At 42.1% G+C, this 27,867-nt stretch overlaps 1 protein-coding gene across 3 annotated transcripts in view; it reads left to right on the plus strand.

The window, feature by feature from the left end:
* The window catches only part of chd5 (chromodomain helicase DNA binding protein 5), a 40,943-nt gene extending 13,690 nt beyond the window's left edge, over positions 1 to 27,253 (plus strand). The window contains exons 3-40 of one of the 3 annotated variants that reach the window (XM_069711311.1): positions 353 to 574; positions 1,194 to 1,312; positions 1,885 to 2,126; positions 2,215 to 2,327; positions 2,513 to 2,639; positions 3,179 to 3,345; positions 3,842 to 4,060; positions 4,938 to 5,144; positions 5,600 to 5,811; positions 6,418 to 6,549; positions 6,774 to 6,882; positions 7,602 to 7,793; positions 8,013 to 8,213; positions 8,617 to 8,754; positions 8,963 to 9,084; positions 9,679 to 9,852; positions 10,117 to 10,258; positions 10,390 to 10,521; positions 10,676 to 10,793; positions 10,917 to 11,041; positions 11,207 to 11,453; positions 12,162 to 12,334; positions 13,356 to 13,530; positions 14,891 to 14,977; positions 15,138 to 15,226; positions 15,761 to 15,894; positions 16,887 to 17,031; positions 18,021 to 18,180; positions 18,295 to 18,374; positions 18,607 to 18,802; positions 18,904 to 18,993; positions 19,127 to 19,270; positions 20,087 to 20,195; positions 20,423 to 20,555; positions 20,704 to 20,899; positions 21,914 to 22,077; positions 23,170 to 23,296; positions 24,357 to 27,253. In XM_069711311.1, the coding sequence (XP_069567412.1) occupies positions 353 to 574; positions 1,194 to 1,312; positions 1,885 to 2,126; positions 2,215 to 2,327; positions 2,513 to 2,639; positions 3,179 to 3,345; positions 3,842 to 4,060; positions 4,938 to 5,144; positions 5,600 to 5,811; positions 6,418 to 6,549; positions 6,774 to 6,882; positions 7,602 to 7,793; positions 8,013 to 8,213; positions 8,617 to 8,754; positions 8,963 to 9,084; positions 9,679 to 9,852; positions 10,117 to 10,258; positions 10,390 to 10,521; positions 10,676 to 10,793; positions 10,917 to 11,041; positions 11,207 to 11,453; positions 12,162 to 12,334; positions 13,356 to 13,530; positions 14,891 to 14,977; positions 15,138 to 15,226; positions 15,761 to 15,894; positions 16,887 to 17,031; positions 18,021 to 18,180; positions 18,295 to 18,374; positions 18,607 to 18,802; positions 18,904 to 18,993; positions 19,127 to 19,270; positions 20,087 to 20,195; positions 20,423 to 20,555; positions 20,704 to 20,899; positions 21,914 to 22,077; positions 23,170 to 23,296; positions 24,357 to 24,484 (5,790 nt within the window). In that variant the 3' untranslated portion in view covers positions 24,485 to 27,253. Of the gene's footprint in view, positions 1 to 352; positions 575 to 1,193; positions 1,313 to 1,884; positions 2,127 to 2,214; positions 2,328 to 2,512; positions 2,640 to 3,178; positions 3,346 to 3,841; positions 4,061 to 4,937; positions 5,145 to 5,599; positions 5,812 to 6,417; positions 6,550 to 6,773; positions 6,883 to 7,601; positions 7,794 to 8,012; positions 8,214 to 8,616; positions 8,755 to 8,962; positions 9,085 to 9,678; positions 9,853 to 10,116; positions 10,259 to 10,389; positions 10,522 to 10,675; positions 10,794 to 10,916; positions 11,042 to 11,206; positions 11,454 to 12,161; positions 12,335 to 13,355; positions 13,531 to 14,890; positions 14,978 to 15,137; positions 15,227 to 15,760; positions 15,895 to 16,886; positions 17,032 to 18,020; positions 18,181 to 18,294; positions 18,375 to 18,606; positions 18,803 to 18,903; positions 18,994 to 19,126; positions 19,271 to 20,086; positions 20,196 to 20,422; positions 20,556 to 20,703; positions 20,900 to 21,913; positions 22,078 to 23,169; positions 23,327 to 24,356 lie in introns of all 3 variants that reach the window. The other 2 variants (XM_069711314.1, XM_069711313.1) reach the window with 2 other exon arrangements.
* The last annotated feature ends 614 nt before the right edge of the window (positions 27,254 to 27,867 follow it).

Genomic DNA, 27,867 nt, shown 5'->3' on the forward strand with positions numbered 1-27,867 from the left:
TTTTTTTATGTCTAGATATGAAATTGGTTCTCAAAAGGTAGAGATAGATTTCCTTTGTCTTGATATTAGTCGAATTCAGACCTGGACTAGTTTTGACCCAGAAGTCTGGCTTTGAATCTCAATTTAGTCAGAAACTGTCACGGCCCGAGGTGGAGAGCTGAAGCAAGATTCAAAGCCAGATTTTACTTGTTTATATTTATAAAAATAGCTGCTTGGCAGGAGCTCAACACTACTTCAAAGAAATGTGAACACGGCTAAGGTGAAGTTTTCATTCAGCAAAAATATAGTTGTAGAGTTGAAGATGTCAGTTACACACATTTTAATCTTTGTGTCCTTGTCATGAATGCGTCAGGGAGGAATCCCGGCCCGAGTGGACAGCGACCTGGAGGAGACGTCGGAGGTGGAGGAGGAGGAACTGGAGCGCCCAGAGATCGGCTCTGAGAGCGAGACCAGCACCTACGGTCCCACCAAGAAGAAGAAGAAGAAACCCAAGGAGAAGAAAGAGAAAAAGCCCCGGAAGAAGAAGAGAGATGAGGAAGAGGATGACGATGACGATGACGACGGCAGCATGAAAGTAAGTCTGGGTTCATGATGCCGAACTCATATTTTATATTCTCTATTCTCTTGTGTGAAGGTACAAGACCCCAAAAAGTTCATAAATTTCAATATAATTTTAAATGATGATAAATATATATGATAATTTATTAATGATGATAAATTCGATTTTTAAAAGGACAATTTACTGTACTTATTTACTTAAGTAGTTCAACTTTTTTTTTTATCATGAGCTGTTCTGCCATGAGATGCAATGCAGAACTTTTACTGATTCTCAGTACCATGAAAGGTCTCTTTAATATGAAGGTGTCATGTGTGTATCAGTGCATTCAAAATCTTGATGTGTGAAAAAACATTCTGGGACAAAAAGAAAATTAAAACCTTAAATAATATAACATCTCCATGGATTATAACCCTTCTGCCTGAAGCAATGTTGAAGTCCAACAGTAAAACAACCCCATGAAAGTTTATGTTCAAGTTTATTGCAAAGGTCTGACAATCAAAAATGCTCCATTTACCTTGTTGTTTAGGTGGTTCATCACTTAAAGAGGGTAAGACATGTGATAAAGGATTAAAATGTTAATATTTCATTCACTACACGTCATTAAACTGATAATGTGTCACGTGTACAACCTCAGGAACCCAAATCGTCCGGCCAGTTGATGCACGAATGGGGTCTGGAGGACGTTCAGTATGGCTTCACCGAAGACGACTATAAAACCATCACCAACTACAAGGCTTTCAGCCAGTTCCTCAGGCAAGCATCTGATTTTGTATCGGGATGAACTTCCTCCGTTAAACGTCTTTGTTCCGTTTCAGTTTTCTCTGAATTGTCAAAGTCCCTCGCCGAGAGTCTTCCGGCGAAACTCCACAGTGAGACAAGAGTGCGGTGTGACGTGCAAACACTGCTCTTTTTTTGTTTGAGCTAGAAAGCTCGGCTGTTGGTATAAAGAGTCTGTCTCACCTGGGGCTGTCTGGCTCGGCTAAGCCTCTGCTCTGACAAAGTGGAGCATGAGCTCCTGCAGTGCCCCCTGTGTGTAGTCAGCTGCTCGCTGGATGCCTGTGACAGCCGAGAGGCTCTGGGACTCGGCGCTCTGACCCACTATCTTTCACAGGCCAGCGTGCCAAACCTCAAGCTGTTGCCTGACAAATCACAAACATGACATACACACAGCTAAGCAGGGAAACAAAACTTAAGGGGCAGTGGAGTGTCAGAAAATCAAGACATTTCCCTGCAGTGCTGAGGGAAGTAGAATTTATATTAACGGGAACCGAGTGTGACATAACAAAGCTGCCCGTGTTGTCTCCTCCCCCGGTGGTTTCTCTCAGGCCGCTCATTGCCAAGAAGAACCCGAAGATTCCCATGTCAAAGATGATGACAGTGTTGGGGGCCAAGTGGCGAGAGTTCAGCGCCAACAACCCGTTCAAAGGCGCATCTGCCACCGCTGTGGCCGCCGCTGTGGCTGCTGCCGTGGAAACGGTTACCGTGGCACAGCCGACGTCTGTCTGCAGCAGCCAGCTGAGCTCTCCGCTCGGGCCAATCAAAAAAGCCAAAACCAAAGAGGGAAAAGGTAGAGAGTCGGGACAGAACACATATTTTCTTCAGAAATAGTAGTGAGAATAACACTCGGTTAACACGCCTGGATCTGTGTGTCGCAGGACCAGGAGTGAGGAAGAGAAGCAAGTCTGTGAAAGAAGTGAAGAAGAAACCCAAGCCGAAGAAGACCAAATCAAAGTCGGGCCAAAGTGGGAAGAAGAAGAAAGCATCCTCGGTATGTCTTGTCATTTTGCAGAGCTGTTTTTCCCTCAGCTCATTCATCCTCTCTAATGTCTCCACTCTATATTTTCAATGACATCAAAGTGTCCAGACTGTTTACGGCGCCTCACAGTGAGAGCTGGTTTATTTTAATTCTCTGCGTTGCTCTGAGCTCTTTAGTTTTCGTGTTTGCTTTTCCAGAGCGAGGAGGACTTCCTGGAGGAGTCCGACTTTGATGACATCAGCATCCACAGTGCCTCTGTGCTTTCTGATACCTCGGGGGCCGCCACCAAGAAAAAGGCGCGACGTGGGCGTAAAAAAAGGAAAAGTATGTTTACTGTCTACTCCTGCCATGCTCTGTGGTGTTTTTTTTCTTCCCTCCAAAATCCCACTGAAATCCCTCAGACTGTTTGATTATGGGTAACGAGGAAATTAAAATGTATTTATTTTGGGAATGCTTTCTGCAGCTGATGCCCCCACGCTCACCGAGTCCCGTTCACATTTAGAGGCCACTTACGCTGTTGCTAAATGAACATTCAGGTGACTTTCCGTATGTGGGAACATCCATCCGTCCGTCCGATTATTATCTCGACCTGCTTTATCCTGAAAAGGGTCACTGAGGGGGCTGAAGTGTAACCCTACGCAGGAACAGATTTAGACTTTTAGATTTAGATTTTAGACTTTATTAATCCCACAGTGGGGACATTTGGTTGACACAACAGCATAGAAACACAAAAAGGTGCACACAATAACAAAAAACAATTTACAAATACATATACATTAAATAAGACAGGTAAAAAAAACAATTAATTTAGAAAAATTAAAAATGAAACAGCCCGTGTTTAAGTACTCCTTCACCTTCTGCAGAGGAGGACGGTGACGGCTATGAGACGGACCACCAGGACTACTGTGAGGTTTGCCAGCAGGGTGGAGAGATCATCCTGTGTGACACCTGTCCCAGGGCCTACCACCTGGTCTGTCTGGACCCCGAGCTGGAGAAGGCCCCTGAGGGGAAGTGGAGCTGTCCACACTGTGTAAGTTCATCAGTTTGATGAGTTTTTATTCATTTTTGTCATGTTTTGACTGCTTAAGTGGTCATTTAGGGGACTTTTCTTTGGTAAAATCCTGAATGAGAAGTAGTCTTGTGCTATACTATGAAACAGCGCAGCCGGTACACTAAGTAGGCTGAATCTGTACGAGTTATATAAACTTCTATTACCGTCATTTGAAACTGTAGAAAAATATACCTGTATGTGACTGTTCTCTTATCAGTATGCTGCCTGTGTTGTGTACATAACGTCACTCAAGGCAGAGCTTAAAATTAGTCTACTATGATTTTCACAGATCTGTAGCGTATGATTGATAAATAAGTCAAGACAAGAGAAATTTGGCTCAGTCTCGCTCCTCCAGCATGTTCTGTGGCTGACAAACACTGCAAACATAATCAGTAAATATCACATACAGAAAACTGAAAGTAAATTGAAGCAACGAAGCGAGTTTTCCTCCCTAACGTGCTCTTGTGTTCCTCAGGAGAAGGAGGGAATCCAGTGGGAGGCCAAGGATGAGGAGGAGGAGGAGGAGGAGGCCCCAGGCGAGGAAGAGGACGACCACATGGAGTTCTGCAGAGTGTGTAAGGACGGAGGGGAGCTTCTGTGTTGTGACACCTGCCCGTCGTCCTACCACATCCACTGCCTCAACCCGCCTCTTCCCGAGATACCGAACGGCGAGTGGTTGTGTCCTCGCTGCATGGTGAGCTCATCTGATGATATCTGATGTTATTTATTAATGACGTTTAGCACTATGACTATCCAGTTAAAGGTGCGACTAATGTTAACGTTCAGTGATTTAAAACAAACATATAATTTCAACTTTATCTATCGTAGCTGCATCCCAGAGAAACATCATCCTATTTCCATACGCTGGAGTGAAACACGTGGATTTATTTGACTCTACCTGCTCCAATATTTCTACTGAACTACAAACACTACATCAACATACATCTTTTTGTTACTTTAGAAAGTTTTAATTATTTATTTATTTTTTCTTCTTTTTTAATTAACACTTTTGCAAAGCAGATATAAATGTGCTTCATTTAGCTCCTGAGTGTCAATCTGAAGAATACTGCTGTAGTTTTTTGTTTGAAAATTGAGCTAAGGACAAAATGTTTAGAGGAAAGACAATGGTTTATTTCATTATGGGACACAGAAGTAAGTTTCAATATTTTTGTGCTTTTATGTCATTTTGTGTGTTTTCTGCAAATGAAACTACAATTTGGGGCTAAACTTGACGAATTTACATCATATTGATGTTAATTATTGTGTGCTGTCTCTGATATGTAAATCAGAAAAAATAAATATCATTTCGAGCTGATTTGTGAGGTGCTGAGAGATTCAATTTAACCACAAGGTACACGTAGATCTCCTGATTTTGTACAGTTCTGTTTTGAACTTACAGCAAAGTCATTTCAAGCAGTTTGAGGCGTCCCACTGGCCTGTTTATGTTGTAGTTATTCTGTATTTGAATGAAAGTCAATGCTTGTATGAAGGTTTATAATCTGCATGCTCTGAAACACTCATTATTTCCATATCTAGATATTTTATGCAGCCCCTCTTGTTTTTTTTCTCAGTGCCCTCCTCTCAAAGGTAAAGTACAAAGAATTCTGCACTGGACGTGGGGAGAACCGCCGTTGCCGGCTGAACCGCCTGCAGGTCCTGACGGTAAGCCAACTGATCCGCTGACCAACCCCCCGCTGAAGGGCCACCCAGAGAGGGAGTTCTTTGTAAAGTGGGCCGGACTATCGTACTGGCACTGCTCCTGGGTCAGCGAACTGCAGGTGAGATGCCAGAAGTGGGTCCGATCTCCAATTAACACTTCTGCTCTCTTTGGCCAGAGGAACCATGTGTCCTCTCTGTCAAATGTGGACTGAGCTGAGAGACTATTTCACTGGGCAATCTTTTGCTGTTTAACATAAAGCATGTCTTCGCATTGTTTCACATGTCAAACCACCTAACCTGTAATTAGCCAGCAGTTCAGAACACTCAAACCTAGCGGACATCTAATTTAGTGATGAAAGAACAAGAGTTTTTTATTTTTCACACTCGGCCATCGAGTTTCTTGAGAGACGTGAAAGCTTTCTTCATTTTTTTTTTTTGTAGCCACCTTCTCACAAACGTTTTGTACTTCATTAAATTAGCGTAAATGCAGCAGATGGATAATACGTTGCATTTTTGTGTTAAAATTGTGGTGGTGTTGGAGTGAAACTAACCAGAATACGCCGCTGTCGTGCAGTTGGAGCTGTACCACACGGTTATGTATCGCAACTACCAGCGTAAGAACGACATGGACGAGCCTCCGCCGTACGACTACGGCTCCGGAGAGGAGGAGCTCAACAGCGAGAAGAGGAAGAGCAAAGACCCCCAGTATGCTGTGATGGAGGAGCGCTTCTACCGCTATGGCATCAAACCAGAGTGGATGGTGATCCACCGGATAGTCAACCACAGGTGGCTGCTCACAGTTACACAAACTCTCACATCACGGGTTTCTGTAAAATGCCAGATATTTTACAAACCTGAAATTCTCCACGTGAAGCTGCTGCTGCAAAATTTATGGTCACCTTGGTTTTTTACTTCCTCTCCCTTATTAACAACTAGATTAAGATTAGTCTTTACAGCGCAGCGCATTCAATAAGATCTGACAGGTTTTGTCTTTAAAATCACAATAAATACAGTTTATTACGAATAATCTATTTTTTCATTTCAAAATGATGCTCTGTATTTTTTTTTTTTTTTTTTTTTTTACTTTTCAGTTTTTTTCTGCAGCCTGGTCTCTTGGCATATGTGCAGCCAATATTTTTGTTTACATTTTTGTAGAATTCGTAAAATTCTAAGCATGCCTGAATCCACTTTAAATGCTAATAAAAACAAGATATGTGATTTAGCATGTGATGGTGTCATTAACAAATGTAAAGGAATTTAAAGATAAGTCTGAAGAAATGTAAAAAATAAATAAATACAACTCCTTCTTTGATCATATCATTGTGATTGTGGATCACAATGATATGCCTCTAAACCCCCAAGCTCTCTGTTTTTGTTTGCTCTCCTCTGTAGTTTCGATAAGGACGGTGACGTGCACTACCTGATCAAGTGGAGAGACCTGCCCTACGACCAGTGCACCTGGGAGGTGGATGACTTTGACGTCCCCGAGTACGACAGTCACAAAGCTTCTTACTGGGACCACAGGTTGGTTAACAGCATTTTCTACCTCATTTCCAAAGATGATCCCTCAGTCCCTCACACACACACACACACAACACACACAAAAATCAACAAAGTCATATGCCCTCATCTGCTCATGTTTCCCTCCAGCTCTGCCTTTTTATTATTATTTTTTTTAATCTGTGATGTTCTGTTTCGACTCAGTTTCTCATTATATGATATTGTTGCTGCAAATCTTTCTTTGTCAGAGAGCAAATTTTAGGGGAGGATCAACGCCCCCTTGTGGTGAGGAAAGGAAAGAAACTCAAAGACGACCATCCAAAGAGGGAGGTCCCTCCTGATGCTCCCATCATTGATGTAAGTTATGATATTCAGACACACTGAGGTCACACAAGTCCAATGAGACACATGTTTCTTATTAGGAAATCCAAGGCTGCACTGTTATTGGCTGCTTGCTGCAGGAGTTTTCTCTGGTAAATATCTCAAAAAGTAACACTGTAGCTGTACATAATAATAATAATAATAAACTTGATTTAAATAGCACCTTTCGTACAAGAAATGCAGCTCAGAGTGCTTTACAGCATGAAAATAACATAAGCGTTGCACATACAGAGAGATTTAAAGAAACATAAAAACATTTTAAAATGTAATTTGAGGTAAGAAAAATAAATAAAATGCATAGAACAGATACAATTAAACACAAGGCAACATTAATAAAACCAAATGAAAGCAAGGCAAGTGCAAAAGAGCCTTAGGTGTAGTTAGTGAAAGGCTAAGCTAAAGTCAAGTCAACTCTATTTATATGGCACATTTCTTCAAATTTTCAATACAAGATGCTTCACAATAAAATAAGAATACAACAATTTTTTAGGACAGATCAAATAAATAAAACTAAAAGATAATATAAAATAAAGAGAACATAAAGAGACATGAGCTAAGCTAGGCGAAAGCCACAATTTATCGCATTTCAACACAAGCATTGTGCTCATATTGTAAACTTAATATTAACACTGGGCGAAATGCAGACTATATGTATGTAACAGCTGCTGGATACTTCCGTGTTTTCACTTCACCAGCCGACCATCAAGTTTGAGCACCAGCCGTGGTACATCAACGCCACCGGGGGGACGCTGCACCCGTACCAGCTGGAAGGCCTGAACTGGCTGAGGTTCTCCTGGGCTCAGGGCACCGACACCATCCTGGCCGATGAAATGGGCCTGGGCAAGACGGTGCAGACGATAGTGTTTCTCTACTCTCTGTATAAGGAGGTAAGGACTTAAAGATTGCCCTCCCCCCTTTTTTTTTTTTTTTTTTTTTTGTAATGCCCGTATTGCATAACGTTTCGGTTCGCTGAGTGCAATGTAAAAGGCTCACGCTTCGTAATACCAGTCCTTGTAATATAAATGGTAATGTGGACCGAGATTAAATCACGTCGCACAATGAGGAAAGTAAATGATAGAACCAGTCGTATTTCCTCTCCCTGTCAGGGTCACTCGAAGGGGCCTTTCTTGGTGAGTGCCCCCCTCTCCACCATCATCAACTGGGAGAGAGAGTTTGAGATGTGGGCTCCGGATTTCTACGTGTTGACGTACACCGGGGACAAAGACAGCAGGGCGATCATCAGGGAGAACGAGTTCACCTTCGAAGACAACGCAGTGAAATCAGGACGCAAGGTGTTCCGTATGAAGGTGCTGTAACTCGTGCTCGTCCAGATACTTTGATTTAGTTTGTTTGAACTTGTTGTTTGAACAATGAGCTCGTACTTTATTTCCAAGGCGTACTTTAGCAAACACGCATTCTGTTGTGCCAAATCATTTTCTTCCACCGTATGATCCTTTCCCGTCCTTTCCATCACAAAGTGCTTTTTAAATGGCCTTTTTTTTTTTTTTTCCCTTTTAATTTGTTTTTAATCGTGTTTTTAATTTATTCTCAAATTTATAAAATTTTTCTGGTATGCAACTGTCTTATTATTGGCCTGTCAATCATCCGTAAAGCACTTTGAACTGCACCAAAATGTACGAAAAGTGCTATTTAAATAAAGTTTGATTGATTGATCGATCTGAACTGGTTCTTCCGTCCGTCCCCTCGCAGAAAGACACGCCCATCAAGTTCCACGTGCTGCTGACGTCGTATGAGCTGATCACGATAGATCAAGCCATCCTGGGCTCCATCACCTGGGCCTGTCTGGTGGTGGACGAAGCCCACAGACTGAAGAACAACCAATCAAAGGTAAAACTGCATTTGTTTGGCACTGCCAGCAGAGAGATGTGTCCTTTCGCCTCGTTGCAGAAGCATTCATTTAGAAGATTTAAAGATTCTGATTTAACACGATAATTTTGGTGCGAGGAAGCTTTTGTGTTACACAGCGTGCGTGCCCTTTTTCTGTCTTTGTCACGGCACATCTTTTCATCATCCTTGCACGACGTGTCCTGTCCAGTTTTTCAGAATTCTCAACGGGTATAAGATCTACTACAAGCTGCTGCTCACTGGGACTCCTCTTCAGAACAACCTGGAGGAGCTGTTCCACCTGCTTAACTTCCTCACCCCAGAGCGCTTCAAGTAAGTCTCCCTGCCTCTTTTCTGTCACTCTCGTTCCTCTGCTTTCTCTTTTAGAAATATGTGTTTATATGTGTTTATCGCTTTTAAGAACAAGCAGGAATATTAACAGGCAGAAAAAGAGAGAAAAACACAAACAAACACAAAACTTTCAGCCCACGGTCCCAGATCTTATGAAACACTCTGTCTTTACTATAAAATCTCAGTCTCTCCGGATGTGCTCGCTACTTATCCCGACTACAGTTCATTTATGAGACCTATTTCTACATTTGCAGGATTAACTTTTTGAAGGCACCGTTTCAAACAAGACAGACATTTCCTAAAGCTTCCCAAAAGCCTCCAAAAATCTATGAAAGATGCTTTTTTTTTTTTTTTAAATGCGTAAAGTTTATTTGTTGAAGTCTTGCTGTGTCCCTACTTTTATGTCTTTCTCCATCTTCCCTGTAGCCGTTAGCTGCCGCATCATACAGGACCCTCCTTAGACAGACAGATTGTTTGTTGTTTGAGTTAAATATGCATTCAATCAAGAAATTTGCCTTTCTGAAATGTAGCTTAATTTCGTTGTTTAATTCTTCACCTGACCTGTAATCTGTGCAGCAACCTGGAAGGCTTTCTGGAGGAGTTTGCCGATATCTCTAAAGAGGACCAGATCAAGAAACTGCACGACCTGCTCGGACCTCACATGCTCAGGAGGCTGAAAGCTGACGTCTTCAAGAACATGCCTGCAAAGACGGAGCTGATCGTCAGAGTGGAGCTCAGTCCAATGCAGAAGTAAGAAAATAGAAAAATGTATTTGAAGTAGGGATTTACCACCGAATATTACTACTTCTGTGTGATTGATCTAAACTTTGAATGCAAACAAATAAAAGAAAACTATTAAAATTGCCGTTGTTTACAAAAGAAAAGCGTCTTCGGCTACTTTACGTTAGCAGAATTAGACTATTACATTCACTGGTATGATCAAAATGATTTCTTCAAGAGTGGAAGTGACTGATTTTGATTTTAATTCTCATGACTCTGACATCTGACGCGCAGGAAATATTACAAGTTTATCTTGACGCGAAATTTCGAGGCTCTGAACTCCAAAGGTGGAGGGAACCAAGTGTCCCTGCTCAACATCATGATGGACCTGAAGAAGTGCTGCAACCACCCCTACCTGTTCCCTGTGGCTGCTGTGGTAAGGCAACAATCAAACCTCCGTCTACTCCATTCCTTTCAATACAGAGCGTGTCGACACGAGTTACATGTTTTTGGCTTTAAAAGCACGATTTCTCCAGTTGATGCCTGGAATTGATTTTTGTCTTGAAGGAGGCTCCTGTTTTACCCAACGGCTCTTATGACGGCAACTTACTGGTGAAGTCCTCAGGAAAACTGACGCTGCTTCAGAAAATGCTGAAGAAACTCAAAGACGAAGGACACAGAGTTTTGATTTTCTCCCAGGTGACGGTCAAATAAATATCGCGTCTCGGCTGGCAACCGAAGCTTTCGTTGATTGAAGACCTTGAATCCATATTTGAGCAATTCCAGTTGCATCATTGTATCAAAGATCCTTTTTAATTCCGATTTGTTTGACTTTCATACATTTTCTTCACAGATGACAAAGATGTTGGATCTGCTTGAGGATTTTCTGGAGTTTGAAGGTTATAAATATGAACGCATTGACGGAGGAATTACTGGAGGCCTACGACAGGAGGCCATTGACCGCTTCAATGGTGAGTGTTGTTTTTTTTTAGAGTGTGTGAGTTTATGCGGTTGCACGATGTCCTTAACCCAGCTTTCACGCACACACTTCTTCACACACAAAAAACGACTCTCCGCTTTGTTTTGTGTCACAGCGCCGGGCGCGCAGCAGTTCTGCTTCTTGCTGTCGACACGAGCCGGAGGCCTCGGCATCAACTTGGCCAGCGCCGACACCGTCATCATCTACGACTCTGACTGGAATCCCCACAACGACATCCAAGTACTGACTTCTCACAGAAGATGTGATGCTTTTGTTGCAATTGCTGATTTAAATTCTGCTTTTACCCAGCAGAGCTTCGCTATCTCTTTAACTTCAGCTCCTCACTGCTGTGTTATTCCCTGTAAATGCCCCTTTTCCTTTCTCTCCATCTTTCTATTCTCTCAGGCTTTCAGCAGAGCCCACCGCATAGGCCAGAACAGGAAGGTGATGATCTATCGTTTTGTGACTCGGGGCTCAGTGGAGGAGAGAATCACCCAAGTGGCGAAGAGGAAAATGATGCTGACCCATCTGGTGGTGCGGCCGGGCCTGGGCTCCAAAACCGGCTCCATGTCCAAACAAGAACTGGATGACATCCTCAAATTTGGCACCGAGGAGCTTTTCAAAGATGAAATGGAGGCAGCACGTGCAATGGGTATTTCTATTCACCAAACCTCTATCACAGCTACATTTTAAATTCTTTTGTTTTATGATTCCACAATCAATCCAGAAAAAGTTTTAGAAAAGTGCCAAACCTCGACAAAAAAAATTTGACCTGTAATTTCCACTTTCACCATTAGCTTCAAATACAGAAAGGATGTTTGCTTTTGCTTTTGCTGCAACTGTGAAAGTATACGCTTTGAAAAGCATTCCCTTGTTTGTGCCAGACAGAAGTCATGCAGATCCAAAGAAATCTGCGAATCACAAAGTAAAAGTCAGCACCTCAATCTCACAAAGAGCATTGAAGGGGTTGAAACACAAGTGTATCTACAGTATATGTATGAGGGTTAGGTTAGGTTAGGTTAGGTTAGGTTAGGTTAGGTTAGGTTAGGTTAGGTTAGGTTAGGTTAGGTTAGGTTAGGTTAGGTTAGGTTAGGTTAGGTAGCTTTATTAATCCCCAGACAGCAGCATAAGATAATAATAGAATAATAGAAAATAAAAAAGCAATTAAATAGCAGTAAATAGCAGTTGACTAGTTATTCAAAAAGTTATTCAAAAAATAAGTTAAAAAAAAAAAGTTATTCAAAAGTTCTCTTTGTATGTTCAAAACCTTTTCATATAGGCCGAAGCCTACATACAGTTCTTTTTGTCTGCTCAAAGTGTCTCCTATGCATTATTGAATCAGAGGTTTTCCCATCAATAGGTGACAACAAAGATGGTGAAGAGGGCAATGTGATTCACTACGACGATGATGCCATCTCAAAGCTGCTGGACCGCAGCCAGGACGCCACCGAAGACACAGAGATCCAGAACATGAACGAGTACCTGAGCTCCTTCAAGGTGGCTCAGTATGTGGTGAAAGAGGAAGATGGAGAGGTGAGAAAGAAGCCGTGCTCTTCATCCAGAAACACACAAATGAAAAAGAGATTAGTTATTTGACTCGACAGGCTGGCTTCCTTAAAATAAGCTAGTTTTTAAGATAATTCGTGGTGGTGTTGCTTGCAAGTTGTGGCATAAACCAGTCTTTTGATGAGGTGCTTCTTCACACTTGCACATGTTGAGCATGTGATACGGTACTCTGGCGTGGCCTTTGACATTGTAAAGAAAAGATGTCATTGCAGCGATAAAAGAATAAACATTTGGAAACTAAAACGTTTTCCAACTGTTGAGCGATGTAGGTCAGGAGATGCTTTCAATATGTTTATCTGAGTTCACAGGAAGAAAAAAAAGACCCAAACTCACGAACCCAAGGTTTTTCACAAACACAAACTTTCCAGATGTATACAAAACACGCGACTGAAAGGGAGCCAGCTGAGTCGGAGTCAGAAAGCAGGGCCCAAAAACACAAATAAGAGCAGGAACAGAGACGTGAGGAGCCAAAAACATGGAACTGACAAAACGATAACAAAAGAAGGGAACACAGACTAAATACACGAGGGAGAGGAGAACAACGAGGAACAGGTGAAACTAATTAAGGCAGAGCAGACTCCTGCTGTGTTCAAATGGAACTCTTGAGTTCATGGTTACAACATGGGAAATCGTGTGAACCATATGCTTTGCGTTCAAGAGGGTAAATCATAAAAACACTGTTGCTTGGCAACGGCAATGTGGATAGCGTCTTGAAGTCACAGAGGCTAACAATTTAGAAAGCTAACAAGGGCATAATACAATGCAGGAAATGGAAATGCACAGAAAGAAAAGACGAGGCCATTGGAAAGATCAACATTTTCCTCAGGCGTAGGCTGTCATCTAAGTTATGAAGACAAGATTTTAGTTTTCGTGTATATTATAATATGTGTACCGCAGTATGTTTCAGTAATTAGATCAGTATCTTCCTTCATATTACATCTATATTTCTGACCGGCTTTAAATACGTGTTTGTGTGTTCCATGTTCAGGAGGAGGTGGAGCGGGAGATCATCAAGCAAGAGGAGAACGTGGACCCAGACTACTGGGAAAAACTCCTCCGCCACCACTACGAGCAGCAGCAGGAGGATCTGGCCCGAAACCTGGGCAAAGGCAAACGCATCCGGAAGCAGGTCAACTACAACGATACGACGCAGGAGGACCAAGGTAGGCTCCGCCAGCACACATCAGGACCCACACGGCTGGCTTCACCGTTTTGTCGTACGCCTCAACCGCGACACAATTTCTTAATTGTTAATACTTTAAGATTGTCGTACGGAAAATGCTTCTGGCCAGCATGATGTAAAACTGCAGCCATGTTTTCTTTATTGCCACTCTAGTTTGAAATGTTACTGTTAGATTTGCCATCCCCCGCCCAAATTTAGATATGAGCAGAAATACACAAGAGCGTCCTGGAAGAAGAATACAGAGTAGTCGAGGTTTCTGGCTTCTTCACCGCCGGCTTACCAGCTGGCTTGTTCATAGGTGGCACGCAAGCCAGAAGCATATTTTTTTTTTTAAGAAAGAAGAAAGACATTACAGTCCAAATAAGCTCCTCTGTTGGAGAGTGTTTGAGGTTTATTGTATTGAGTCTACTTCTTGTCGTCTTAAATGATTTTCCAGCAGCTACAAGGTGCATTACTGCCTCCAACAGTTGATACTAAATGTCTGAATTGGCACTACGGGAGCTGTTTCCTGTATGAAAACACACTTTAATTTAACTGATCGCAGCTAAACCAACCAACTTAAAGATTGAGACTTTATTTTTTTCTACTTGAAGTATTTCTCTTGTTATAGACGTATGTTTGTCTGTGGCCTCTTCTCTGCCACTATTACAGTATTATTTGTATGGTGATTATTTGACTGACATAACCAGAAGCATCTTGTATATTGTAGATATTTTTCTGCATTTAGTGTATGTCAATATTGTACAAACCGTCATCTCTGCGGTCTTTAATTCACATCAGCAACTCTTGTAGCCATGACAACACTGTGGTTGACTTTGTATTTAGCTTATATAAGTGACAGAAGCCTGAGGTTTTATGAGCGAGGCAGCATCGAGACATTATTTTAACACGGGAAAAAAAATGTAGGTGTCTCCTCTCACATTGTAATTCTTAACAAGAGCTGTTGACCTCTATTAAATATGCCACTCAGTGTGTTACACAGGGCTGACGCTCACTTGTATGTCATGCATTTAATGTTTTCTCAATGGGCTTTAAAGCACCTGTTTTTTTTTTGGTTTTTTTTAACAGTTCAGCGGCTTCCGTGTCTCCCGCGGTTGTCCTGCAGTTGAACTTTTTAAGGGTGTGTAAAGATTCCAGAGTACACTCGAATTTTAAGTGATCGTCTGCCACAGTTGTCACCTCTCGCCTCATCTACCAGAGGACGCGAGTGGTACGGTGTGTGTGTGTGTGTATGCCCCCAAGTGTAGTGGTCTGTAGTAATCTGCAGTGCCATAGCGCCCTCAGGTGGCCACCAACAGAAGCGAACGCAATGTACTGTTTCTCTTTGATGTGTGGCTCAGAGTGGCAGGATGATCTTTCAGACAATCAGTCGGAGTACTCTGTGGGGTCCGAAGACGAGGATGAAGACTTCGAGGAGAGGCCTGAAGGTAGGCAGCAAAGAAAAAAACCCAAAAAACGTCCTCGTTGAACTTCTTTGCTCTTTATGTATACAGTACAACACACTCAGTGAAGACACTCACTGTTGATCAAGGTCGTACCTAAATGTGCCCAGCCTTCCAACGACAGACCTGCTTTTGTTCCTCAAAGGCGGACGCAGACACTCTCGTCGGCAGCTCAAGAACGAGAAGGACAAACCTCTGCCGCCCTTACTGGCTCGAGTCGGAGGCAGTATTGAGGTATGAAATCCAGGACATTTAGAAAAATCTACTTTACAGGATGGCATCTTAAAGTGGGCTTCAAATAACTGTCAGAGCGAGTCACTCTATAATTGTCCGTCTCTAAATTGTGCTTCAAAGGTGGAAGTATTTTGTTAAGAGGCCATCGTTGATCAATATGTCTGCAAACATCACCCCTCTGCAGCTCATTCTGTGTTCTGGTTCTCCGATCAGCCCAACAGGACAACGAAGTTACAGAGTTAGCATCAATAAATTGTCACATTACTATTGTGATTACAAAACACATCACCGCACGCATAGTGCGCAGTGTGCCACATTAACATGGCCATGTAGCTCAGTACGTTTGAACGCAGCGAGACATACATGACTGATAGGATAACTCAAGACAGGTGTGTGGAAACTGAACGATGGCAGGAAGTAAAAGGAAAAAGGACCTTTCCAAAATAAAACGGGAAGTTAAATGTCACAGCGTCTTTCTGAGGCTGTCTAGATTGTGTCTTCTCATCTTCTCATTATCATCATCATCACCACCAGGTCCTGGGGTTCAACGCGCGCCAGAGAAAAGCCTTCCTCAACGCCATCATGCGCTGGGGGATGCCACCTCAGGATGCTTTCAACTCTCACTGGCTGGTTCGGGACCTGAGAGGGAAGAGCGAGCGTGAGTTCAGGTGATGCCCTGTTGTCTTTTATTCTCAAACTGTGGAGCACAGAGTGTTGTTATCTGATAAATATCGAAAATCCTGTTTTTTACACAGTGTCGATTCGAGCCAAGAGGGACCTGCCGATGCTAATAGGCAGCTCTGGGCCACTTCATGAACTTTTTTTTTTTTTCACACGTACTGCTTGTTCGCCCGGGGCAAAACTCCACTACGCTCATATCAAGTTTAAAAAAAGTTGGCCTTGCCAGTTTCAGGGTTCCCACTTGTCAAAATGGACCCGACAAGGCATAAATACATATTATACAGGATGCATGTAGCCTCGAGTTGTGTTTGTTATTTGAAAAGTAACTCACTCCAATAGCACTTCTACAATTACTACAGATATTGTAGTCACTAGTATAACTAGTGCTAATATTACAAATACAGCTACTAGTACTACAACTGGTGCTCCGACCAACTACCACTGCTACTATTTCTGCTACGGTTCTTCCTGTTGCTTCTATGGCTGCTATCAGTGCTACAACCACAAGTCGAGAAATTATTTGGATTCTCCTTCATTTATTTACTTGTTAAGGTGGAAAATTATTCTTTTTGGTATCGATTTTACTTCCCATCATCTGAATTATATTTTAAAAGCCTTCGCCACAAAATCAGGAATAAAATACAGAAATACTGACCAACACATAAATCTAATATTTTGTTGGGTCAAAAGAAGATAAATTCAAATATGCAGCATGAGCTTATAAAATACCCACGATTTGAATGTTTTTAATTGTGGAATAGAAACTCCCAGACCACTACTGCCTTTCCTCTGAACAGTCCACATGCTGACTGCTACTGCCAGTATTAACCCTGCTCCTAATACTAGAGCTGCTTTCCCTACGAGTGCTACTTCTGTTCCTGCTTTTATTAATATGACCACCTCCTAGTTTGTAAATCTAGTGTTGATAACCTGAGAGTGATTTCTCTTATGTCTACTGTAAAATGTCTTTGTTCATCAGGGCCTACGTGTCTCTGTTTATGAGACATCTGTGCGAGCCGGGGGCAGACGGAGCCGAGACCTTTGCTGACGGAGTCCCCCGCGAGGGACTGTCTCGTCAGCACGTTCTCACCAGGATCGGAGTCATGTCCCTTGTCAGGAAAAAGGTACCGGTTATCCAACCAGACATCTTCAACACAAAGCACCGGGTCTCGTGAAAAAGTAGGTCAGCCTGTCGAGACAGAAGCAGAGAGGGGAGAGAAGAGAGCGCTGGGTAGAAATCTGCTCCTATTTACACATCATACGTTACGAACTACAGATTTAGATGTTTAGGTTTATGTGTTATGTTCTGCATAACTACGAGCTCTTTTCAGACGAGTACAGGTAATTTAATAAATCATGTTGCACCATTAAACTTCAGAAACATCCTCAGTGCGGTCGAATAAAAAATAATCCACTTTATAAGTAAGAAGTAAATCTGTAGCTTTAATTTCCAAATATTAAAGTTTTAGGGGCCATTCATATTTTACACTTGACTGCTAATTTTCAAGTTTCATTAATATATGTATAGTAAAACTATAATTTTTTTTCAGAATTTCTTTTATTTATCTAAAATGAGTATGCTAACTAATCAAATATTGATTTATTTATTTATTTAAATTATCATTATATATGTTGACCATATTCGAAATTAGTTATATCTAATACTCTGCATGCTATAAAGTTGTGGTTCAGTTATCTTTAGTGTAAATGTACTAACCCCTCTTTTGCTATTTATTATTATTTTTAACCTGTATTTGTAATATTTTAAACAGAAAATCCGTGCTGACAGAAGTTAGTAAGTAGCTACATGTGGTATAATACAGATCTTCTGTCTTATGTTTTATAATGAGACTGATGTTTTTTTAATTCATGTTTTTTGTATGAGACCTCTGGCAAATAAATGTAAAAATTCAAAACCAAGTTGAGATTGTAACTAGGCTACGTTTGAACTTGAGAAGAGTCGGTGCATCCGGCTGCAGACAAAACTGAACCCGTGTTGCCGCTTGTACTTTGCTCTGGAGTTCTTCTTAATCCTCTATTTGAAGAAAGTAGGCCATCCCGTGGAAGTGGAGGATTTTCATCTTATTACAGATGGATGTCTTTTTGCACGTAGGTGCAAGAGTTTGAGCATGTCAACGGGAAGCTGAGCTCTCCAGATCTGATTCCCATCGGACTGGAGCTGAAGAAGCTGACGGAGAGCGTGTCTTCTGATCCCAACACCCCCGTGCCGGCCAGCCCCGTCGCTACACAGCCCGGCACCCCCGTCCCACCAGGTCAGAGCAAAAGCCTCTGCGCGGGGCGTGTTTTCTCTAAATGTAAAAGGTTCAAGCTCCAGAGAAAAAGGTTTTGACAATAGCAATGAGTTGTTGTTGTTTTCTGGATTGTAGAGAAGGCCGAGTCTTTCTTGGGTACCGCTGAGGACAAGGAGACCACAGAGCACGATAGCAAGAAGCTGTCAGAGCAGGAAGTGAGTTTGTTTTTTATCTTCGGCTACCCATCACTTTCATTCTGTTCTCCTTTATTGTCTTGTCCATCTTCTCATGGGTCATCACACTGTAACTATAACTCATCTTATCACCTGTCACACTCCTCTCTCTCTCTCTCTCTCTCTCGCTGCCCTCTGTTAACTCTCCTCCCTCTCCTCCCTTCACTCTGTCTGTCTGTCGTGCCCCCCCCCCCCCCCCCCGCGCCCCCGACAGGCCTCCGGTGCAGAGACAGCATCTGCACCCGAGAAGGCAGCTGACAGTGAAGAGACTAAGGCCAGCTCGGAGGAGAAGACGGGAGACGAGAGGAACAGAACCGAGTCGCCCTCCACAAAGACCGAGCCATCTGCTAACTCAAAGGAGTCTGCTTTCAAACAGGCCGAGCTGCCATCCAGTCACACCTCACCGAAGAGTGAGCGCCGCACGAGCCATGCGCTGCAAATTATGCTCATCGGCAAGCTTGTACTTTCTGTGTTGAACCTTTTTTGTTGTTGTTATTTCTATTATTCTCAGTGGAGCCATGCAAGGAAACAGAGAGGCCCTCAGAAAAAGGAGACACTGATTATCCTCTGGCAAAAACTGAAGACAAAGAAAACAAGCCAGGTAAACACGCTTTGAATCCGAAACGGGCGCAAACGGCGCAAAAGCAAAGAAATCCTGATGAGTAATCCATATAGTCTCATTACATCAGTATTCGTTTTAAGAAATCGTTCTGCCTTTTATGTTACTGTTACAGATGATGTGAAGAGTGAAGACGCATTAGAGGGTCGATTAAATGGCGACAAAGACACTTTGGATGAGATGGATGAGGGCAGGAAGGAGGACAAGAACGGATTCAAAGCCAAGTTCATGTTTAATATCGCTGACGGAGGTTTTACAGGTGAGAATAAATCAGAGTTTAAGTTATTTGTGTCCTAAATAATGTAATCATTTCATGTAAAGACTTGATTATTACATTATGATCAAATTTCATCGTGATGTTTGATCGAATCCTGATGTTTTGACTCCAAATCTTCAGGCCTTGACCAAAGAAGTGTCACTGGCAGCACTTCTGTCTCATACTTGTACTGTATATGTGAGCAAGGAATGAGATGAGCGTTGATCAAACTATACGTTTTGGTTTAAAGCGAGTGAACTGGACTCAGAAGTCAGATTGATGATCATAATTTACTCATAGGTGAGCAGGGAAGTTTCACAGTTCCTATTTAACTCAATTGAGATTGCACATTATTCTAAGAACCCAGTTAAGACATTATAGACAGTGAATAATGAAACAACATGAAGGCACTCATGCTGATTTGGTAGCACAGCTGGGAATACGACGTTTAAATAACCCTCTTTGACTTCACAAAGTCACTGCCTAAAGTAATATTAGTGGGAAAAATTGCCAGTGATAACATCATAAAGGGATCTTCAGGGTGTCTGATTTTCAGCTGAGGGAGACAGCGCTCTCTGCTTCTAGACTTTAAAGTGATGGTATTTCTCGCCTTTTTCTTTAGTAAACTTCAACTTTGTGCTCAAGTGTCTCTTACTCAGTTTTTTTTTTTTTTTTTAAATTTCTTTTGTTTCTGGTGCCGTATTGAAATAGCTTTGTTTTGTCATGAATCTTGTTCGTTTGCTTCTCCGTCTCTGCAAATGGTGGAAACATCTTGACTATCACTTTTTGTTCAAACTGTTTTTGTTCACACGCCGTCAGAGCTGCACACCCTCTGGCAAACTGAAGAGCGGGCGGCGCTGTCTTCTGGAAAGATGCATGACATCTGGCACCGTCGCCATGACTACTGGTTGTTGGCTGGCATCGTAACGTATCCTTTCCCCCCCAGATGTGGGAGCGAGTCGCTCAGCATCTGGTAAAGTAATGTAATTACTTTTGACAGGAGGGAGCTGCGGTTGAAGGGGCTGATATTTACAAACTGTGAGGAGTAATATAAAACTGGGCTTTCCATGAACTTATCTTCACTTTTTTTTATTTGACTGATTTCACGACCTTCTCGGCTCACATTTGTTGTCCTTGACTGGGAATCTATTTCAGACATGGCTACGCCCGCTGGCAAGATATTCAGAATGACCCGCGTTATGCGATTCTGAATGAGCCCTTCAAGACTGAGATACATAAGGGCAACTACCTAGAGATGAAGAACAAGTTCCTCGCTCGTCGCTTTAAGGCACTTGTGGAGTTTTAAAATTGAAATGACTACTAAATACTGAAATAAGTCAAGGAGTAAAGGCTTATTATATCTGAATACAAAGGAAACCAAACTGTCTGTGTTTCATACGCTCTCTTTTTCGTTGCCTCCCTCTGGCCTTCTGTAGTTGTTAGAGCAGGCTCTGGTGATCGAGGAGCAGCTGCGGCGGGCGGCTTACCTGAATATGACCCAGGACCCCAGTCACCCGGCCATGGCTCTCAACACGCGCTTCACCGAGGTGGAGTGTCTGGCAGAGTCCCACCAGCACCTGTCCAAAGAGTCCCTGGCAGGGAACAAGCCTGCCAACGCTGTGCTGCACAAAGGTCTGCAGCCCAGTCTCAAAAATAGCATCAGTCGTCAGGAGTTTTGCCAGAAAATAATCCTGCATTAATGACTTTTTACGGGGCAAAATCGCTGATTTATCAGCGATGTGTTGTGTGTAGAAGCGCCCTACATTATTACGATTTCACTATTTATGTACGACGAAAACATTTGATAAAATACTCGGTCTTATGTTTTCTTTTTCTGTCATATAGAGAAGTCTTTTTAATTGTGACACATTTTTTAACCAGTGAAAAATCAAAGCAGTATAGTAATTGCTGTAGCTGCACTGGAAAAAATTAATTCATTATAACTATATCATTCATCTTATTTGAGTAAAACAAAGGGAAAAATCTGCCAAAACACTTAAAAACATTAAATTTCAACCCATTCTGAATGCATCTTCATGTTTTACGCTGCAGACATTCTGCAGTGAGTTCTTTAATATAAGATGATTGCATTTGGAAGTCCATCCATCCAGGCAGTAAATGAGGCACCGAAGGAAGTGCACACAGCTGCCTGCACACGCCTGTAACGTGAAGAGCTTCTAACAGGCAGCCAGTAAAGATCCTGTTTGACACAGTGGCTTCATTTGTTAATTTCACTCACAATCAAAACATGCTTTCAGTGATTAGTGGGATGAAAGTTTGGAAAGAGGCCAAAGACGGCACGAAACCGAGGCGTTGAAATGTTATCGTTTCAAAGTGATTCTGTCTGTGACCCTCGCTGATTTATCTGCCAGTGAAAAATGTTATGCCATTTAATTCTTGGCAGATTTTTAATTTCAGCTCCTGGATCAAATAATTTTTTTTTTTTTTTTTTTTTTTTTTTTTAATTATTTGAGCTTTACTCACATTTTTAACGGGATTCTGCCAAACTTTTTCATGCATTTTGGTCTCACTTGTGTTTTTTTCCCCCCCAGTGATGCGACATGTGCAGGAATTAACTGAGCATTAAAGTAAAACCACTCTTGTTACTCCGAAACGCTGAGTGTGTGCTCTCTTGCGCTCTTGCAGTGCTGAACCAGCTGGAGGAACTGCTGAGTGACATGAAAGCAGATGTGACACGACTCCCCAACATGCTGTCCAGGATCCCGCCGGTGTCGGCCCGCCTGCAGATGTCTGAGAGGAGCATCCTGAGCCGCCTCACCAGCCGAGGCAGCGAACCTCCACCTCAGCAGGTGAGATGAGACGTGGCAGTCGAGAAGGTCAGACGACTTTAGAAAACTCTTGAGCGCATTTGTTGTGAAAGACACAATGATTGGACTAAAAGTAATGGTGTCTCTAAAGGTTGAGAAAACAAGGCTCACCAAAATGAGCAATATGGCTGAGTCAATTTCAGAAATAAAAAGCCCCAAAGAGCTTTGAAGTTCTCAGTAGTCACGACTCAGCAACCACATTATTCCTTTAAAAACCCATGGCTTCTCGAACTACTCCCACTGGAAGACTTTCCTCGGGAGTGATGTGAAAAAAAAATCTCTTGAAAGTTGTTTACTTTCACAATCAAGCTCCGCATTTCACTCCCAAAGGATTCGACAAAACCTGTGTTGTCTCATTACTTTCTTCTCCCACAGCTCATCAGCAGAGTTGTTTTATTCTCTGGTATACAAGCGATCATCTCAGGTCTGCAGTCTGATTGACCATGTTCGCCGACAGTGTTTTTGTGGTGGCCCTGCCAACACTGGTCGTCACCATCGAAATGTAAATAATAAATAAAGAAAATTAGAACTTTTTCCACCAGTTATTTCGGTTTTGCTGGCTAAGGTCGCTCCTTCTTATTAGTTTTCTGGCAATCCATCTGAAAATAATCCCGTCATTAATTAGAAAATAGGCCTCAAAAAGCTGTGTTTTTGGGGGCGTGTCTGCTTGATTGACAGGCCTGTAGTGCAGTCAGGTCACGGCTACCGGTGGGCGGGACGTATCATCGCCGGGTTTTCAATCAGATCGCGTCAGATCCCATGCTCGCTTCCCCCCAGCTCGTCCAAATATGGTCACTTCAGGCTCTGGGACGCTCGGGACTGGCTTCATAACAGCTGTTCACAAACCAATGGGTGACGACACTGTTGTAAAGAAAAGACAATCGAGAAAATTTGACTTGCTTTGGTCTGTTTTTTCCGGCTGTAGAGAGAAAACTTCTCCGGCACAGCAACTTAAACCTGTTAAATGTTGTGTAGAAGCATGAATAAATACACAACTATCACGGAGAGGATGACTCTGTTTTGGTTTCCTGTCAATGAGTCGTGTAACCTTCTTCGTTTTTGTTTGTTTCTCAGCCTTTTAGCCAGAGTGCGTTCGGCTGCTCCCAGATGTACAGCAGCGGTTTTGGCGGGGCGTTCCGAGGACCAGGCGGACAGCCCATGGTCAACTACAGTCAGATGCCCCTGGGACCTTACGTCAGCGGTAACAATCACCATTTGCAGTAAATCATAGGTAACATAAGGCAAGCGGGAAAAGGGAGGTTGTTCCTGCCAAGTCAAGTTTTGATAAATTGTTGCGACACACTAAGAAAACTCATTTAAAGTGAATGATGCCTTTTTGGCAAACAGAAAACATTTCATAAGCCAAGATTCACAGATGTTTCACTTGCAACAGCACTGATTTCCATTTCTGTCAGGAATCATTTTAAAGTAAAGTCAGATGCAAAAGACTGAGGAATAATTCTCGTCATCTTTTTATTATTATTATTATTTGACAACATTTCTTCATTATAATAATCAGATTGTACATACCGAGTTCATGTCTGTGACTGTTGGGAAAATGCAGTACCTTCTAGAACACGGTCTGAGATCACCGACGCGCACGCAAAGGTGGTCACAAAAACAAAAACGCGTGTAACACCGAAGCTGCCGTTGATGAACCGATCCAACATGGAAGAAAAACGTCCTCCTGCTCTGCGCTCCGTTTACACGCAACGCAAACAGTCTTGGAACATTTTGATTGCTCCTCGTATCACCAAACTTGTCTGTTGTACACATCCATCCCCATACTTACACCTTAACATCATACTTTTATTTACACGGTGAAGGTTTGTGAAAGATATTTTGGATTCAGTTGAAAACTTCAGAGGCACTCAGAAGGGTGATTCATTAAAAAGCCTTTAATCAATCATGGCTATTCAATCACAGGAAATCTTATGCCAACGTGTTTCAGCCTCTAAGGCCTTCGTCAGGGCGGGTACAAGCGCCTCCGAGTTCTCAACTCAAACGGTTTGATCCCCAAACTGAAGAGCACCGGAGGGACAAGGACTCGCGCCCGCGCAGCGCTCCACGCTGACAGTTTTTGACATTTTGGATTCAGTTTTGATATAAGATGCGATAATTTGACCGTGCTGGTTCTGTTTTTAAGCCACTGCATCCAGACATTTTACGTCATTCTCACTATAGTATGCTTAGAAAATGTAAACATCAATATTCATATTCACACAGAGAGCCACTAAATGTGTGATCTCTCTCCTCTTCAGTGTCCACTAATGGACCTCCACCGCCTACAAGCCATCTGGACAAGAAGTCGCTTGACTCCTTGAGAGACGTGGCGACGCCTGATCTCAAGTCAGGCAAACCTAGTGATGTCATCTGCATTGAGGACTAGACCAGCTTTGTACCTCTTGACCAGAGGTCAGCACCTCCCAGGGATGGAACCTACGGACGCCTGCTGCCCATCATCTCCTCGCGCCACATCCTCCTCTTTCTCCTGCTCCCGTCTGACTCCAAATCTACAACATCCAGCTCTCCTCCGTCTCCGGATAAGGCAATTAACTCTCTGATTAATGCAGATGTATCTATCCTAACAATTGCACTTTTATCTTTCAAGGATCCTCTAGAAGTATTTCAGTAGATATTTGTTTTTTGTTTACCTATGATGGAAAGCTGCGAATTGGGAGGGAAAACGGAGCAGCTTCTCTGAAAGAGGATTGTTTTTTCAGCCCTGCACTACAACTCAATTAAGTTGGCGGCATTGAGTTTCTGATGCTCTTGGTTGGGGCTCACGCTAATCTCCGAATGTGTGTTTTGTTTGTGCCGACCTCGACTTTTTTCATTCTGCGGGCGCCTCGTTGCTTTTATTCATCTGCCTACTCGCTGTACACTGTGACTGTGCCCCTCCGGAGCTCGTTCCCTTTGATGAGGAGAAGAATCCGGGACACCCTCAGTCACACTTTGACAGGAGATTGTTTTTCGGAGGGCCGATATCGTTCCTTTAAATAAATATGTGTTTTTTTGTCATTCATGTTGTAACCAGTGGATAAAAATATTGATTTAAAAAGCATCAAAAACTGTTAATCATGTATGCAGTAGCTGGACACGAGTCTGTCTGAATCCTCTAAAGACTGCCACCTGCTGGTAATTTAGAGAAAGTCATTTCTGCTCAACCTGCAGATACACTTGACTGCAGATGCTCCTGTGAAAGTTTGGCCTCTTGTACTGTACATACTCAGAGACTGCAGTTTATTTTACCTCACATAGGTCTAATGATAGTGAACATATGTATACATACATGGATGAAACCAGAAGCCTGGCTTGTGTTGTACGCGACGATCGATCGGGAGTGCGACAATGATTTTACATGCATTTTAGAGAACACTGAGTATTTGTGTGTATGGTACGATATTTGTGATTCTTTCTATATTTGAATGTTAGTAGTGGCTGTAGAGCTTAACCCTGGGGCCACGACCAGCGGGACTTCACTATAAACAGGAACTCATCTGCTCCACATGCAGCGCAGGGCTCCAGTGTTTCAGACCAGAGTCCTGAATGGAGGGTGGCTTTTTTTTTTTTCTCCCTCTTATATCCCAGGGACTTTCCCGGTTCCCTTTTAATTGTTAGGACTAAATAAGAACACATGTGCTTACGGTGCAAATGTCACCTTAAGTTTAGTATTGACCGCAAAAAAAAAAAAGAGCTTTTGTTTGCTTCTCTTTATGTTAAGTGAGAAGTCTTTGGTCACTCGGTGCCATTAAAAGGAGACGATCCAGAATGATTTGTTCTTTGCCGCAGCGTATTTCCTCCGCAGAGGTCAAGACTAACTAGTGGTGTCACTGTCTCAACCTACATTTGAAGAAATATTCTCTGTATATCAGCTTCTAAGGACCAATGTTGCACAGCATTACTCTTAAACGATGTGTTCGATTCCAGCTTCCTCAGTTACAACTTTGGTTCTTTCCAGAGTGTTTGTTGTCATCGGTTGCTTTACCTGGTGTGAAGACATGTCAGTAAGGTAGTGCTACATATCTGATCCATTCCATCAACTATTATTATGTGCTACAGTGACTGTCCACTAATGAAAACAATCTTTTATAAATTCAAGCTTACTTACACTGCTGAAATGTTTGGATTTAATTTGATTTTTTTTCCTCCAAAGACTGGTGGCATTACCTGTTTGTATTATGACTGCCATTGCCACAGCACTTATTTAAAATTGTTGATGTGACAATTGTGATTGACTGAAGTGACAAGGCAGTGTTTTACAAAGTTGGTGAGTGTATTTTCTTACTCTCTTGTTGCCAATTCAAGTGATTGTCCGGAGGTGCGCTCTTCAGACCCCCTTTCCATTTAAATAGATTGATCGCACATCAACTCTCAACATCTTTTAACTGAAAATTCAAAATTCAAAACATCACCATTTGGAAAGCACCATGAGATAAAAACCTTGAAGTGTATCGCATCAGTTTTGCGCTGCTCTTCGTTAGTGTTAATCAGTGCCGTTTGGTTTCCTGTGTTTCTGTTCACGCCATCAAAGACTTGACCATGACATGTATTAGGTTGCTTGACAGATAGAACCTCAGAAACATGTAAATACTTGAAAGATTTTTCAGAGATAAGTCCATGTCATATAGATTTTTGTATGAAATTGAAAAAAAAAAGATGAATGTCTACTGGATGGTGTTGCCATAGAACTGCTATGTGCACCGTACGTGCTCATCAATCAAAATCCTGTCTTTTCCCTTCTGGAGCGACGACAACGAAGAAGACGTCGAAAACACAAGACTCCAATGAAATGCAATCAAACTGAAGTCAGTATGAATGTAATGTCTGTTAAAAATAAGGCTTCAGTCTAATATTATAAATATGTTAACAATGTATGTACATGCTTATTAACATGGCTTCAAAAGCTACCAAAAGACCCTGATAAGAGGCACCTTTGTTGCAGTGAATGCACAGCATGTGAAGCGTTTGATATGACGGTTCACTTTTGGGAGGTTGTAGTGTATTTAGCATTTACAGACAATGAGCTCCAAGCAGTGTTATGGTTCTGATATTTGTGCTGTATAGCAATTGAATGAAAAAAGTGAATTGTCATCTTTTTATTTGTATTCTGTGTATTTGTTCAATGTGTTTTAATAAATCTTCTGGACAACAGTAACCCTGGGTGGATCTTGCCTTTTAGTCAAGTCTGCAGACAGACGAGGACGCATGCACGGTAATGATTGAGCTGAGTTGAGGAGGACTTTGGATTTAATTAAAGTAAATTGTTGGCCCAACCTTACGCATTACCTTGGATTCATTGTGCAGTGTCTTCCAGCGCTTCATGTCCCAACCTGCACAAAACCTGCTGTACTGTAAATGTGATTACAGGCAGGGTTAGAAACACTGAGTCAGCAACAGCTGAAAAAAGAAGAAAAACTCCCAGAGTCACAGAATAGTCCAAAGACACTATCAAATCACCACAAGTACATATACTGAGTATTTATTATAGCAGATATTTGTAATTTGTCTGCCACTGTACACATCATCTCTATTAAATAGTTTTTTTATACTACTTTTTAAATTTTTTTTATAGCTGCACTAATTACTAATTACTTTGTAGATTACGATTTTACATACATAATGCTTTGCTACAGATTAAACTGGCCAACAGTATAAAGTAGTTAAATAAGTGTGTTTGTGTTACAAATGCTTCTTAAATAGTAATATTAATAATAAGTTAATATAATATCTGAAGATAGAACACGGACCAGTTTAATCCACTTTTACTGA

The sequence above is a fragment of the Brachyistius frenatus genome, unplaced genomic scaffold (genome assembly GCF_029030835.1).
Source record: "Brachyistius frenatus isolate BFR_SWC_R1_liver_20210118 unplaced genomic scaffold, ASM2903083v1 Contig_98, whole genome shotgun sequence".
Lineage (NCBI taxonomy): Eukaryota > Metazoa > Chordata > Actinopteri > Embiotocidae > Brachyistius > Brachyistius frenatus.